This window comes from Oncorhynchus mykiss, chromosome 1 (assembly GCF_057628025.1).
Source record: "Oncorhynchus mykiss isolate SJ-2025 chromosome 1, ASM5762802v1, whole genome shotgun sequence".
Lineage (NCBI taxonomy): Eukaryota > Metazoa > Chordata > Actinopteri > Salmoniformes > Salmonidae > Oncorhynchus > Oncorhynchus mykiss.
The window spans coordinates 25,348,982-25,365,182 of NC_143022.1; the positions used below are offsets into that span (position 1 = coordinate 25,348,982).

At 42.0% G+C, this 16,201-nt stretch overlaps 1 protein-coding gene across 1 annotated transcript in view; it reads right to left on the reverse strand.

Moving 5' to 3' along the window:
- LOC110511826 (large neutral amino acids transporter small subunit 1) overlaps positions 1-6,295 on the reverse strand; it is a 37,525-nt gene extending 31,230 nt beyond the window's left edge. The window contains exon 1 of the mRNA XM_021592581.3: positions 2,046-6,295. Coding sequence (XP_021448256.3) covers positions 2,046-2,787 — 742 coding nt within the window. The 5' untranslated portion in view covers positions 2,788-6,295. The remainder of the gene's footprint in view (positions 1-2,045) is intronic.
- Between the last annotated feature and the right edge of the window lie 9,906 nt (positions 6,296-16,201).

The following is a 16,201-nucleotide window of genomic DNA, read 5'->3' on the forward strand; positions in this document are numbered from 1 at the left end:
GGATTACACGCTCAGAAAAGGGATTAGAGACTAGCGCAGGCACTATACCATATGACGTTCACACACACATTCCTGCACCTTAATCAGGCATTCATACCAGTGGAGGCTACTGAGGGGAGAAAGGCTCATAATAATGGCTGGAATGGAGTCAACGGAGTAGTATCAACCACATGGTTTTCATGCGTTCGATACCATTCACTCCATTCCATCCATTCTACTCCATTCCAACCTTCATTATGAGCCGTCCTCCCCTCAGCAGCCTCCACTGATTCATACCCCCAACAGAGAAATGTATGCTACAAGAGAGATGGGTCCAAAAGGGGCAAAAGTCTGTAACAGAGAGATGGAATTGGAGAGCAGAAAGAAAAGTCTGCTTGAGATAACTATCAATCTCCACAATGTGAGAATGTTTTTGATTTGTTGGCTAATTAATGCAGAGCTCAAACTAATCCACCCATAATCCCAACGATAAGTGCTTTTTTCGGTTCATTATAAAAAAGGTTTTCTATTTCGGGTTTCTATTATATGTGTTGAATGCTGTAACACAGAATGCAACAATACAACAAAGTCCCATGACTGCTCACCACTGCTTATCACTTATTAACATTAATTTATTCACATTACTTTAATCAAATATTTCAGTTGTGTATATTGTGACATTTGTTTTATTTGATGACTTTCTTATGTCATTCCAAGTCATCATCTCATCCCTATAGAGCTGCGGCATATGCGGTTTGACAAAAATCACTATTTTGTAGTACTCCAAAGTAAATAGGCATGCTTTTATGACGGCTGAATACCAACTATTAATCACTTAGATCATGTATGTTCAGGTAGAGATACTGTACCTTGCGAAGCAACAGCTGCCCTCTATATCCCCTCATGGTCGTGCATTCTTCTGCCTCTTCCGTAGCAGGCATAAAATAAACACAGACTACAAATACGTTTTATGCGCAAAACTATGTAGAATATTGGCCTGTTGGAAACTACAACATCATACAGTTCAGGCTGGATCTGATTTATCTCTAGAGAAACTGTGCAATGTGTGCATTGAGCTCACAGAAAAAAAACGGAACACATTTCAAATAGTTTAACCGATTTAGGTCAATTTATTGTTTAAAAAACGAAAAATAATCATCGTTCAGCACAACACAACAGCCATGTCTGTTACAGACTAGCTAACATCTACGTGTTGAACTTCACAGTGCCACCTGACTCACAAAAACATTTATAGAACAACTCTTACTGAATGTATAGGCCTATAAACTGTCCAAATTGGTTCGTTGGAGAATACAATATTGTTCATTTGTATACCAAAGCATAGGATATCAACAAAGTGATAAAGGATAGTGTCAAAACTTAATATATCCCTTCATCATATTGATATTGAACATAGTAAGTCACATCACACGCCTTCCTTTTGTTTTATTATTACTGTCGTTTATACCCCGCGCAATAAGGGTCCATGAGAATAATGTGCGCAAGATGTGTAACTGAATTAATGTTATTAGCATATTATGGGGAAACAATCATTTATTGTAGATTATGTTTTATATTTGTATTGTATTTACATTATTTTCCTTATTTTAATTTTAATTATTAATTATCTGGAGAGAAATAAAATTTCCATGTGAGTGTGATCAGACCATATGGCGCCTGGGTAATGCTGCCAAAAAGCCGGCCTCTACCAACCAAGGATGATGAAATAACGCGCTATTTTTTCAACAGTTTCTTTCAACTACAGTAGACCTAGCCTACAGAGTTTCCGTTTGGGTGAGTGGCGAGAGAACAGTGTCGCAGTGAGTAAACCTAGGCTACGTGTTTTCAAGATTTTGGCACCATATATCAACATAGTCCAGGAAATTACAAAATTAAGTTTAATTTTTTTTAAAATTATAAAACAGTGTCTGTTGGAAGATACATTTGCATACTACGAAATCCTGACGTGGTGCCATGCGTAAAGGAGGATGCAACGTGTGTAACTACCACCTGATATAGTAGCACTGAGTTTGAGAATAGTAAATTTAATCAGAATGGCTACTTACAGATGCAAAGACAGGCGATCAGCTTCGCCCCATTCTCGGGTACAGGGCAGTCAGGGAAGATTGGCTTGAGAAGGTAGGTAGCGAAGACGTACGCGACAATGTACTGCGATGACGGGCGGATGATGAGCAACTCGATCCACAGTTTCAGGAAAGCCGGCAGGGAACCATACACTTCAAGGATGTAAGCATAGTCACCACCTGATTTGGAAATAGTGGTGCCCAGCTCAGCATAACACAGTGCACCTATGGTTGAGAATACCCCACACACTGCCCAAACGACAAGGGACAGTCCGACGGACCCGGCTTCCTTCACCACTCCAGTCGGGGTCACAAAGATACCCGAGCCGATAATGGTACCCACTATGATAGCTACGCCATTCACCAGGGTAATGGTTCTTTCTAGGACAACCTTCTCTTCCCCGGGTACCTTATCCGGGCTTGAGTTTCCATTCTCTCCTCCGACTGGAGAGAGCATCTTCTCCGTAACCTCCTTGTCTTCCACATCCCGTTCGGCTGACGAATTCGAATATCTTTTCTTTAAACTTGACATTGCTCGCTCCTGTGGGGACACGGCTTTTTGCTTGTTGTCTGTGTCTCCCTTTTTTCTTTCTTCTCCAGTTGAATGTTTATGATCCTGTCTGTCGCTCCTGAAGTGCAAAGACACGATGCTGACACAGAAACACGTGTTCTGTGCTGTGTCAACGGAACTCTGTGTATAAAGGATTTTAGTATAAAGCTTCATGGTCTGTCTAGGACAGCCTCTTCCATTTCTCCTTTCATGACAGCGTCACAAATCCACCCCACATACTGCTCAATGCGAGACCAAAGCTTTTGCGCCCTCTACTGATGCTTTGGCCTCAAATGATGTCTCAGACAGGGCCAAACTGCCAAACTAGCTGAACTGGTTTTATTGGTACTTTCAAGGCATTAGTGAATTGTAATACTAGAAAGGGCATTGTGGCGAAGAAACAGTATGTGCCTCTTTCTCCACAAATGCGCTCACTATCTCCCGCCAATCCGTGCGAATGAATTATTCCATGGTGTGAATTGTTTGCCCTTTGTTTATTAATGTTTATCCAATATCCCGTTAATCCTTGCCATTTCCAGTAATTTCCCATAGTTCACATTATTACATTAATTTAGCCTACGGCTTTATTTATTTAAGTGGACACGTTATTTGGATAGCTCGCAAACTGTGCTACACTTGTGTGAAAGGAGATAAGGTTTATTTAATTATATTTACCAGTTTTCTGTCCATTTCTTAATTGTCTTTGGTTTGGAGTGCTTCATGTGTGCATGATAGCCTATTTATTTATTTTAACTTTATTTTCAGTTTTATTGATAGGTAGGCTATTATTACTGCACTGTTGGAGTCAGAAACACAAGCATTTCGCTGCACCTGTGATAGCATCTGTAAATGTTTTTATTTTTCTGGCTTCTCAGTCCGGTAGGCCTAATGTTGTGTGAACTCGCGCCGTTGCGTGCATAGAAGTACCTCCTGAGTTTATAGCAGGGGTTCCCAAACTTTTTTGTCCCAAGACCCCATTTTGATATCTGAACATTTTCTCAACCCCAACCATGTGGGGTCAATTGAAAAACATTCAAACAGTATTCAAACATAATTTTAATGTGGGGCTATAACAGTCAATTGTAAATGAGTCTGACATAATTTATCTTTTCTCACCACCACTAATGGGATTGGGTGTGCTTGATGCATGTGGCCTCGGAGATTCTCAAAGTCAGGGGGCGTGGTCAACAGTGTGCACCTCATCTCTGCTGTCACATCCAACCTGGATTGATATCTGGTGTTAATGCAGATGAGAGCACTGAATCCAGCTTCACACAGATATGAGCTGGTGAATGGTACCATGAGTTTTGAGGGTGCTTTCAAGACAAATGGGAACTCAGAAAATACAAAGTCAAATCATGATTTCAGTGATCTACTGGTCGGAAAGGTGAAGCTCTAGAAGGAGGAGGTCGCACAAAATGGCGACGAGAGCAGCAGCATCCCTGTGAACTCAGACAGTTATGGAGTACCACATGTTTCATTGATTTATTGAACCACAAACATATTTACATTATGAAAGGAATTTAACAATGTGACTTTTGAACCACAATCAATAAGATGTAAGTGCTGGTTGAGACCCAAAAGCAAACTTTCTCTGTGCATGTTGGCTAGCCAGTCTGGTTAGATAGATAGCTAACTAGATAGCTAAATTACTGCCTGTACTATAAAAAAAAACTAGATAGCTAAATTACTGCCTGTACTATAAAAAATAAAAATACTTTGTTTAGCTAACGTTAGCTATTTGTTTAGTTCACGTTGGCTTTGCGAGTGATGATGCCAAATAGGGATTCTAGTAAGGTCAGAAAAGCTGCTTTTGAAGGACTTTGTACTCCTTTAACTGACACACCTATCTAGAGTCCTAACCCAAAGAAAGTGCACTGCACTAGGGAGAAGGGCGAGAATATGAAGGATACCGTTTCAAATGCTGACATCCTGAAAGCGATCACGGCGCTGTTGACCCATTTTACAGCCCTCAAGCAAAAGATATCAAAGAACAGAGGCTATTACCAACATATGTGATGAGCTGAAAGGGGTGGAAATTAAATTTAATATAAATGAGGATAATGTGAAGAAAATTACATGCCGGGTTACAGAGTTGCAAGAAAGAAGTGAGGAGGCTGAAAGGTACAGTAGGAGGTGGAATTTACGGCTCTACAGCCTTCCTAAGACCCGCAATGAAGATGTGAAGAAAGACTTTTTCAATGTTTTGGCCAAGATCGCTCCAAAGACAGGGAAAAACTTGGATTCCTGGTGGACACGGTGCACAGAGTCGGATAACCCCGAAACGACAAGACAACCCGACCAGTTATCATGCAATACACCGTGAGCACATTCAGAAACAAGATATGGAGAGCATTCCGTGACGCAGAAGTCCTGCGATCTCGAGAGACAGCTAAGGCACAAACTATGGCCACTGGTCAATAAGGCACGTAAGGAAGGGGAAAGGGCTGGATACGCCTATAATCGTTGGGAAGAACGTGATAATTTGACGACCTCAGCAATAGATCCAACCAACCCAGGGTGACCTAAAAGGCGCAGACAGGCAAGATTCACATTGATAATGACAATTTTGTTACATGGTTAACTTTTGGTCTATATGTGGTACCTCGTTTTGTTCAGAGTTTTTTCTATTCTCGCAAGTGCCTTTACTCTCAGATTATCTCAGAGTTACAATCCTTCATTTGTTGTACAGACATATAGTTCAATCATATTTTGTTAATCTATGACAGAAATTATTAGAGGCAACTAGGGAAAAAGGAGGTTTGGAGTTATGTGATTTTGTCGATATGAATAATATCTTTAAGATTAAGTGTTTGAAAAATGCATAGAATCTCCAGAATCTTTATGGTTCATTATTCCTCGTTATATTTGTAAGAAAATTGGGGGTTCACAATTTGGTTGTCTTGAAATTACAACATAACCAAACTGCCACTAATGTTATCAAAATGTAGTCAGCAAGCCTTTATGGCAAGGAAATTATTTTTCAATTACTTATATCATCTTTGTAGGTGACATGTTTGATAGTGGTGGCCAAATGTTATGTTACAAGGTCTTTTTAAGAGTCAAAGCCTTTCCTGTTACATAAAAAGAATATCGCTCTGTGGTTAATGCTATGCCCTCAGCTATTTCCCAGCTAATGAAAAGTCAAATGTGTTCTCAAGATACACATAGAATAGAACCCAGTCTATTGATTAATGGTATTGAACACAAAAGTCCCAAGTGTACAAATAAACACAAAAGATAATATTTTTTTTTAGCAAAAGAAAGATCACACATAAGAGGGAAACCCTTTTGGAATTTACAACTATCAGACATTTCATGGCAAAAGGCTTTGTATCTTCATTTCTTTTTATTTCTATTAAGAAAGGGGCACCTAAAGATTTTGCACAATATATACCCCTCCAACACAATGGTGTTAAGGTTTACAGACATGACATGTACTTTCTACAATGATGGACCTGAAACACTGATACATTTGTTATACAGTTGTTTGTACACTATTAGATTTTGGAGAGAAATGGAAGAGTACATATTGAGTAAAACTGGTCACACTATTGATATTAAATGCAATTATGTTATGAACTTATTTTTTTACTGTACTCTGAAATGTATAACTAATGTCATGATTTTGGTTGGTACATTTTTATATCCACAAAAAATACAAATAAAACCCCTGCTTTAAAGTGTTTTTGAGAGTTTGTTTCTAATTGAGTCTCTGAAATTACTATATAAGAAAAGCTTGTCTATGGTTGTATTCTATAATTAATTATTTTCTGAATAAGTCACATTGTTGCATTCTCTTATGCTGTCATGACACATTTTTCTGTTTTTGTTTGTCCTTTAGGTTCTTGTTAATTATTGACTCCATGATGTCAGATTATCTGTTATATTTGATTCAATAAAAATAAATACAATTTTTAAAAAGCTTTAGAAAGAGGCCCGAGTTCCAGAGTTGGAATTCCGAGTTGGATGACCGTTCAAATGGATTTTTCCTAGTTGGAGCTCGTTTTTTCCGAATTCCCAGGTGTCTTGAACGCACTGGAGTCGGAGATTTCCCAGTTCCTAGTTGTTCTGAACGCTGCATTAATGCTCAGAGGGAGACGACAGGGTATGTAATTCCCTTCCGAGTCATGAACCGAGTTACGGTCCAGACACGTCTTATGCCCCTGGGGGATCCCCGTTGCCATCTTGGCTGGCGGTCCAAATGATCAGCCAAGCAAGGGATGTTGGCAACGTAAGCCCCTCAGCCCTCGTTTTTAGTCGGATTTGCGAATGTACAATGATGGTCACTCCGGGGCCTGAAACTCCCCATAATTCAATTCGCGACGATTGTACATCCACTAAGAAAAATCCGCGAAAACTTTCTCAACAACACCAATGGAGAAGTCAATATACAATGGGAAAGTAAAAATGAATGCAAATAATTTGAAAATTGTGCTACTAATGCACATGACGGCACAAACACGTATCGTAAAAAGTAAATATACTTTTTTGGGGTTATTTTTGGGGAAATCGTAGAAATAAAACAAATTTCCAGCTAGGCAGGCTAACGTTAGTTAGCTAATAAATGTGCTAGCTATCATACAGTAGACGTATATTAATACTTATAGATGTAATATAAGTAGATATGCGCACGTAATTGACTGTAGCGCATATAAAGCACCCACAAGCTACCGGTGGCTGAAAACATCAATCATTGCTGGACGAACTAGTGACGAATTTCCGGTGTTGTGCGGAAAATCTCCCCCCTGCCAGAATTTTGCGTTCTTCATTGCTGCGACTTGCTTGCTCGTTGAGATTTCTGATATTCACCCCGTTGTTAGTTTAGCCTACATGTCACTGATCTTAGTAGCAAAAAGCATTTATGTCTACAGTTTTCGGTTTGGCTATTTGTTTCAAGTGTATGTGGCGGTTCTAGCTGGTATGGCGCCCTGGGCGAACCCCCCTTCAGCGACCGCACCCGGCAAGATGCCCTTGTCGCTGGTACCTAAATCCGTTACTGATTTTGTATTAGTCTATAAATACATCTCTTTGTCAAAATTCGTCATCTCCCCCATGTCTTATTCGACTAGTGTTTTTGAAAATGTAAGGATAATAATTCAGCCATAGTTGTTCTGAAATGTCTATTGCTTGCCATAATTTTATTCCCTCTATGTTTAATATAACACACATACATTCATTATTAATTTCGGTTGCCTATGTGAAGTTTGTTCTATAGAAAGTATTTGACTCTGATGTGTGTCACAGAAAGTATTTGACTCTAGCCACAAAATGAAGGAAATTAGAAGGGGGAGATTTTCGGGGTGGTCCATTTAAAAATTATTCCTTACTCCCTCGCTCTGCAAGCGTATACTCGTCAGACGTCATGAAACGTCATCAGAAGTTTCCACTTAATTTGAAGGCTGAGGGGATAGGGTGTGTATTTTAAGTATTTGGACCGCATGAGCATCCTTAGTGACCCGTGAATGCGTTGTCTGCAGCTCGATCAGCTGTTAGATTTCCCTTAACGGCATGTTAACTGAGCCAGGATCACAGGCAAGTAGGTCCCAAAGTGCTCTTCCAAGCTTTGGAGGTATGCAGTCATCACTCATGTGGGATATTTACTGAGGCTGTTTTCTTTTCGAAACATGTACTGCAGGAGGAAGGGAGCATGGTTAGCTTTTGAAAAAAACTATCCAATAAGAATTACACTGCTCAAAAAATAAAGGGAACACTAAAATAACACATCCTAGATCTGAATGAATGAAATATTCTTATTAAATACTTTTTTCTTTACATAGTTGAATGTGCTGACAACAAAATCACACAAAAATTATCAATGGAAATCAAATTTATCAACCCATGGAGGCCTGGATTTGGAGTCACACTCAAAATTAAAGTGGAAAACCACGCTACAGGCTGATCCAACTTTGATGTACTGTCTCAGCCTCCAGTATTTATGCTGCAGTAGTTTATGTGTCGGGGGGCTAGGGTCAGTTTGTTATATCTGGAGTACTTCTCCTGTCCTATTCAGTGTCCTGTGTGAATTTAAGTGTGCTCTCTCTAATTCTCTCTTTCTTTCTCTCTCTCGGAGGACCTGAGCCCTAGGACCATGCCTGACATGATGACTCCTTGCTGTCCCCAGTCCACCTGGCCGTGCTGCTGCTCCAGTTTCAACTGTTCTGCCTTATTATTATTGGACCATGCTGGTCATTTATGAACATTTGAACATCTTGGCCATGTTCTGTTATAATCTCCACCCGGCACAGCCAGAAGAGGACTGGCCACCCCTCATAGCCTGGTTCCTCTCTAGGTTTCTTCCTAGGTTTTGGCCTTTCTAGGGAGTTTTTCCTAGCCACCGTGCTTCTACACCTGCATTGCTTGCTGTTTGGGGTTTTAGGCTGGGTTTCTGTACAGCACTTTGAGATATCAGCTGATGTACGAAGGGCTATATAAATACATTTGATTTTATGTAATGTCCTTAAAACATGTCAAAATGAGGCTCAGTAGTGTGTGTGGCCTCCACGTGCCCGTATGACCTCCCTACAACGCCTGGGCATACTCATGATGAGGTGGCGGATGGTCTCCTGAGGGATCTCCTCCCAGACCTGGACTAAAGCATCCGCCAACTCCTGGACAGTCTGTGGTGCAACGTGGCGTTGGTGGATGGAGCTAGACATGATGTCCCAGATGTGCTCAATTGGATTCAGGTCTGGGGAACGGGCGGGCCAGTCCATAGCATTAATGCCTTCCTCTTGCAGGAACTGCTGACACACTCCAGCCACATGAGGTCTAGCATTGTCTTGCATTAGGAGTAACCCAGGGCCAACCGCACCAGCATATGGTCTCACAAGGGGTCTGAGGATCTCATCTCGGTACCTAATGGCAGTCAGGCTACCTCTGGCGAGCACATGGAGGGCTGTGCGGCCCCCCAAAGAAATGCCACCCCACACCATGACTGACACCACGCCAAACCGGTCGTGCTGGAGGATGTTGCAGGCAGCAGAACGTTCTCCATGGCATCTCCAGTCTGTCACATGTGCTCAGTGTGAACCTGCTTTCATCTGTGAAGAGCACAGGGCGCCAGTGCCAAATTTGCCAATCTTGGTGTTCTCTGGCAAATGCCAAACGTCCTGCACGGTGTTGGGCTGTAAGCACAACCCCCACCTGTGGACTTCGGGCACTCATACCACCCTCATGGAGTATGTTTCTGACCGTTTGAGCAGACACATGCACATTTGTGGCCTGCTGGAGGTAATTTTGCAGGGCTCTGGCAGTGCTCCTCCAGCTCCTCCTTGCACAAAGGCGGAGGTAGCGGTCCTGCTGCTGGGTTGATGCCCTCCTACGGCCTCCTCCACGTAACCTGATGTACTGGCCTGTCTCCTGGTAGCGCCTCCATGCTCTGGACACTACGCTGACAGACCCAGCAAACCTTCTTGCCACAGCTCGCATTGATGTGCCATCCTGGATGAGCTGCACTTCCTGAGCCACTTGTGTGGGTTGGAGACTCCGTCTCATGCTACCACTAGAGTGAAAGCACCGCCAGCATTCAAAAGTGACCAAAACATCAGCCAGGAAGCATAGGAATTGAGAAGTGGTCTGTGGTTATCACCTGCAGAACCACTCCTTTATTGGGGGTGTCTTGCTAATTGCCTATAATTTCCACCTGTTGTCTATTCCATTTGCACAACAGCGTGTCAAAATTATTGTCAATCAGTGTTGCTTCCTAAGTGGACAGTTTAATTTCACAGAAGTGTGATTGACTTGGAGTTACATTGTGTTGTTTAAGTGTTCCCTTTATTTTTTTGAGCAGTGTATTTCCGCTGAATCGGTCATATCTCCAAATAGATGTGAACAGGCGTGTACGCAGTGGATGTGGATTAATGTAGTTTACAATCAAATTTACCTGCTCCCGTATATCCCCGATGTATGTGCTCAGCTCTTTTTCCGACAGTTGCTCTCGGCATATCATACAACGTGTCCATATGGCAGAGGGAGACACATTCATAACTAGAGTGCAAACGCCTGCATTTCGTCCCGCCATGGATGGAGCCCAATCTGTGCAAAAGCCCACCGTTCGATTCCATGGAATCGTTTTTTCGTCAAAATAGCCACGCAGCTCGCATGCCGTTTCATGCTCGGGAATAATGAGACGGAACAATATGTCCTCGTGAATAGTACCCCACGTCATGTACAGCAAACAACAGCCAATGCATAGGCGTCTTGGCCCTCACAGCTAACATCCATTTGGAGAGCATAAGCTGGATAATATTTGAGTCATTCAGTCAGTTTCCTCGTGATTGCTAGCAATAGCATTCATTATTTTTTAACAGTGTTATCTGACAAATGTATTAATGTACATTGCTGTGCTAATGCCTCCCCACACATTGTTTTCATAATATCAATTTTAGCTGGTAATATCAAAGTCTGCAGTAGTGTGTGGTTTCATAGCGTAGCGGACCAAGTCATTCACCGTGTGAACGATTCAAGTGTAATGGTAAAGTTAGGCCTTTTCCCATGATCTAAGGGCACACTGGTTGAATTTTCTTTTAGATTTGATTAATTGTAATTTGGATTTAAGGTTAACCACATTACAATGATTTATTATTTATTTATATTATGACCCTTTTTTGTATATTCAGAATTTTGTCAAATTTCCCTCGACCCCATTTTCAAATTAGGCGACCCCATATGGGGTCACGATCCCCCTATTTTGGGAACCGCTGGCATATAGGCTATTACTAAGCACACTATTGCAGTGAGGTAACTTTGGTTAACTGAGTCCAACTCGGGGTAACTGGTCATACAAGTTTATATGGCATCAAATCCTTCTGAACTAACCTGCTCCAGGGCAGGCTAACTCACATTCCACATTTAGTAATGGCAGGATGAATTTGAAAGTTCACGCACAGTAAAACTTTTGTGATGATTGCATTGATAACCATGCCAAAGTAATATAGTAATGGTCTGTGTGGCCTTGAGAGGGAGTGGAAAGGTATTGACTACTCTGGCATGTTGCCATAATGTTTCAGGGCAGTCGCAGCACTATGAGGGTAAGAGAATAGAACCCTACCGGCTGAAATCACTGCCATGGAATGAGGGGGAGTGGAGAAGTGTTGATTAGGCTACTCTCTGTCTGTGGCCTTGAGTGGAAGTCGGCTACTGTAAAAGTCTATTTCACACGATAGCCAGGTTGAATTTGAAAGATAACTTTTCTTTCATTTTTGGCACAAATGAAAATGTGGCACTGACTTGCCCATGGGTTGATGTTTCAGCATTGTCTCAATGAAGAGTTTGGTGTTAGACTAGCCATGTGTGACATGCACATGTAGTTAAGCCTGCAGGCGGATGACCAATATCCGCTGTTGTAATACGAATGAAGCCTGAGCTGGAATGTAAAGCTAACTGAAGTTCTCTAGCTTTAGATCTACTCAGGGTTTTCTATCTTGCTTTGCAGTATACCCCTCTGGTCTGCGCACCACGTGTTGCCTAAATGCCCCTTTGGGGATGTTATCATTAGTTGTGTTTTAGTAAAGGGAGGGTGCATTTGACCCTGCTTACACCCCACCTGTGTCTTGTATGGTTAAGAACAGGTTTAGCCTGTTATAGGCTTTTTTCTTTTGAGGACTGAAATATTCAACAGAAGTTTGTATGTCATTGTAAATATATTCACATTCTTGGAAACTCACCAGCGCTGTGTAAATAAAATGAACACGTTCACATACAGTAGACCTATTTGCATTTCTACCTGGCTGCCTCCCCCAAATCCTACCCCATAGGGTTAATGCACAGGAAGGGTTAAGAAAATAAGATGAAAAAAGCCCCACCTTCAGGGCTTTGCAGGGATGTGCCCTGCAAGGAATGTCATTTGTCTGGAGCTCAGAGGGACAAATATTACCCCCCAAAAAAGCTATTTCAGACATACACAAGCTTCGTTTTTCATCTATAGTCGGAATAGTTGTTTTTTTCCTAAATACCAAACCCGGGTCACTGCAGAGAGCATGGTGAAGAAATACACTAGATATACAAAAGTATGTGGACACCCTTTTAAATTAGTGGATTTGGCTATTTCGGCCACAACCGTTGCTGACAGGTGTATAGAATCGAGCAGGCCACCATGCAATCTCCACAGACAAACATTGGCAGTAGAATGGCCTTACTGAAGATCTTAGTGACTTTCAACGTGACACCGTCATACGATGTCACCTTTCCAACAAGTCAGTTTGTCAAATTTCTGCCCTACTAGAGCTGCCCCAGTCAACTGTAGGTGCTGTTATTGTGAAGTGGAAACGTCTAGGATCAACAACATCTCAGCCGCGAAGTGGTAGGCCGCACAAGCTCACTCACTACCAAGTTCTAAACTGCTCTCTGGAAGCAACGTCAGCATCAGGACTCTTCGTCGGGAGCTTAATGAAATGGCTTTCCATGGCCGAGCAGCCGCACACAATCTTAAGAGCACTATGCTCAATGCCAAGCGTTGGCTGGAGTGGTGTGAAGCTCGCCGCCATTGGACTCTGGAGCAGTGGAAACACGTTCTCTGGAGTGATGAATCACGCTTCACCATCTGGCAGTCCGACGGACAAATCTGGGTTTGGCGGATGCCAGAAACATTCTACCTGCCCGAATGCTTAGTGCCAACTGTAAAGTTTGGTGAAGGAGGAAAAATGGCCTGTGGCTGTTTTTCATGGTTTGGGCCAGGCCCCTTAGTTCCAGTGAAGGCAATTTTAACGCTACCTTTCCTGTTGCAGCATGACAATACCCCTGTGAACAAAGCGAGATCCATACAGAAAGGGTTTGTTGAGATTGGTGTGGAAGAACTTGACTGGTCTGCACAGAGCCCCAACCTCAACCCCATCGAACACCTTTCGGATGAATTGCAACACCGACTCCGAGCCAGGCCTAATCGCCCGACCTCTCATTAGTGAATGGAAGCAAGTCCCAGCAGGAATGCTAAAACATCCAGTGGAAAGCCTTCCCAGAAGAGTGGAGGCTGTTACCGTAGCAAAGGGGGGACCAACTCCATATTGATGCCCATGATATTGGAATGAGATGTTTGACGAGCAAGTGTCCACATACTTTTGATCATGTAGTGTACCTTGGTGTCTGACTATACCCTCTACTTGTGTAACTCCTGATCATTTATTTAGAATCCGGCCCTACGATTCAGTGGCGGTCGGTGCCATTTAAGATGAGGGAGGACGATACATTTTTTATTTCAAATTACAGCATATTGGATGACTGTCATTCATATTCCATTCACTCAACTCAATATAACATCTAAGTTTAGGCTACTACATGATTCTCACATTTTCCCTATACCCATCATGCGGTTGCTACAACCTAGCCTATGAATGAAAGTGCACAAAGTATGTCCACAAAGTATGTCCACAGTTCGAGAGAAATTGACATATTCAATACCGCCTTTACAGACTTTTGCCTGCATCTAGCTGATCTAGTGTGTAATCATTAGCCCATCAGTTGCAAACAAGAGTTTCTATTGGACAAATTCAGATATGTTTATATTTTTTTCATTTATTTCCGTTTAGAAAAAAATGTTTTTCAACAGATTACAGCAATTGGTGACGTGAATATATTTAGTATAGTTTTATCTATCAAGGATAACTTTTTAAATGTTTAACTTTTTATGAAATTTACTGAGGATGGTCCTCCCCATCCTCCTCTGAGGAGATTCCACTGCTACGATCTCATATTGCACAATATGACATTCCACACCCTTAGTTTAGTCAGTCACCAGAACACAAATGTTAACGCACATGGGGAGACTTATTTCCCCTAATTTATTTCACAGTTTTCTATTTGTCTTCTTCCCTCATGATGTCCAGATGTTTTAATACCTACTGATATACTCCACTGAATCACTGGTTTGTGGGACTCATCACTCGTTAACCCAGGTATCAGAGTACTAAGCACGATGGTGGTTGGGCAGTTTGTGTGCATCGTGGCAAGGTGAAGTGGTGATCATCATTGACAGAGTGATGAAGGTACTGCTGCCTCCAGATGTGGAGGCTCTGCTTTCTCCCCCGGCAGGTGATCTAAGGGTGGGACTGACCTCTAATACAGGGCTGGTCAACATAAGGAAGTTAAAACAATCAACCATCCTCTGAATGGAGCCCACAGAGGGCCTGCCAGCGGGGGCGCAGGGAGGATCTGAGGCTGTTGCTGAGATTGCATGGAACATATGTTTGTACATAGTGTGGCTATTAGGATAAGGAGTCCCTTGAACAGCAATCCTTAAAACAATGAGGATAAGTAATTACAGTGACACAACAAAATTAATGCTATACAAGCTCTGGGATGTAGGCTCACATTGTCTGAGGTGAGAAACTTACTCAGAAGTAGCCTAACATTCACTGCATCTTTAAAAATTCAGCAAGTCCATTGAAAAATCAAGAGAACAGAAGTCCCTATGATCTCTGTGTGATGTGATTTGGACTGAGATCAATAAAGACATTTGACATTGCATTTTCTGATTGACAAAACAATGAACACAGGTTATTTTCTTCAGTTCAAAACAACATCTGAAGATCCTGTGAACAAAACATACTGGCATAAGAAGTGCCCAATCTACTGCCAACCATTCTCATAACCAAAGAACCTGGACTATCCTCCTTTCATGTTTCAAGGAGCCAATTTCAGTTGAAGCTTCCATTCACATCAGAGGGGACTTCTAGTTCTCAAACCCTATTTATGAGAAACAGATTGAAATATCTGATAAACTAAACACACTTTTGAGTTGAGGGGGAGAAAGAGCAGCTGGATGGGAGTTCTGAGAATGTCCTGAAGCTGCAAGTTCCTGTTTACAGTCCTAGTATGTGGGCTTTGGGAGACTGGTGGCTCATCTTTTGTTCTAAAAATATCCTCTTCAAACAAAGACCAAAAACCAAGAGTAGAAATTCTTTAATTAGACATTTTCTTTCATCTTCTAACTGCCATTCATCTTGTAACTTAAGGTCAGTGGAAAGAGGTCAGCTCAAGCATGAGGACCACAGACGGACATGACGCTTATTCCCATACTCTGAATGATAGCCATGTAGTCACAGATATATTCACTCTGATCGCCTGTTCGTTTAACTATGCCATTTGTTTTTACACCGTTCAAAGAACAGCTTCTCAAACTCTCCCACACAATAATGGGAAACCATGCAGCCTTTTGGGAGATATCACATCCCACTTTTATATCCCCTGTGGTGAACCATAATAAACACGAATAGGGGTCTGTTTGAATCAAGTTGAGACAACTCAAACCAGGTTTTCTAACATTTATAAACACCCACACCCCATTCTCTGTTGTCTTCAAAGGTGCCGTTTAGCTCTTCTGTGGCGTTATCAGCCCTGGTCCAGGTCCTTATTGAATGTCTGGGCCTAGGCTCTTGTCTGATAGGGAACAATGGAGTGCAGCACAATTATTGTGGACAAACCTTTAAGAACCCAGAGCTCTGTGACATTGTTTCTGTTGCAGACCCTCATCTTAGTTCATGTGTAGTGCGTTCTGGCTTGAAATTGCAGCGAAGCATTACATGCGTGCATAACAGTGAAGAGGAACCTTCATGTACAGTAATTGTCTCTGGCCCCCTGCCAATTAGGGGGA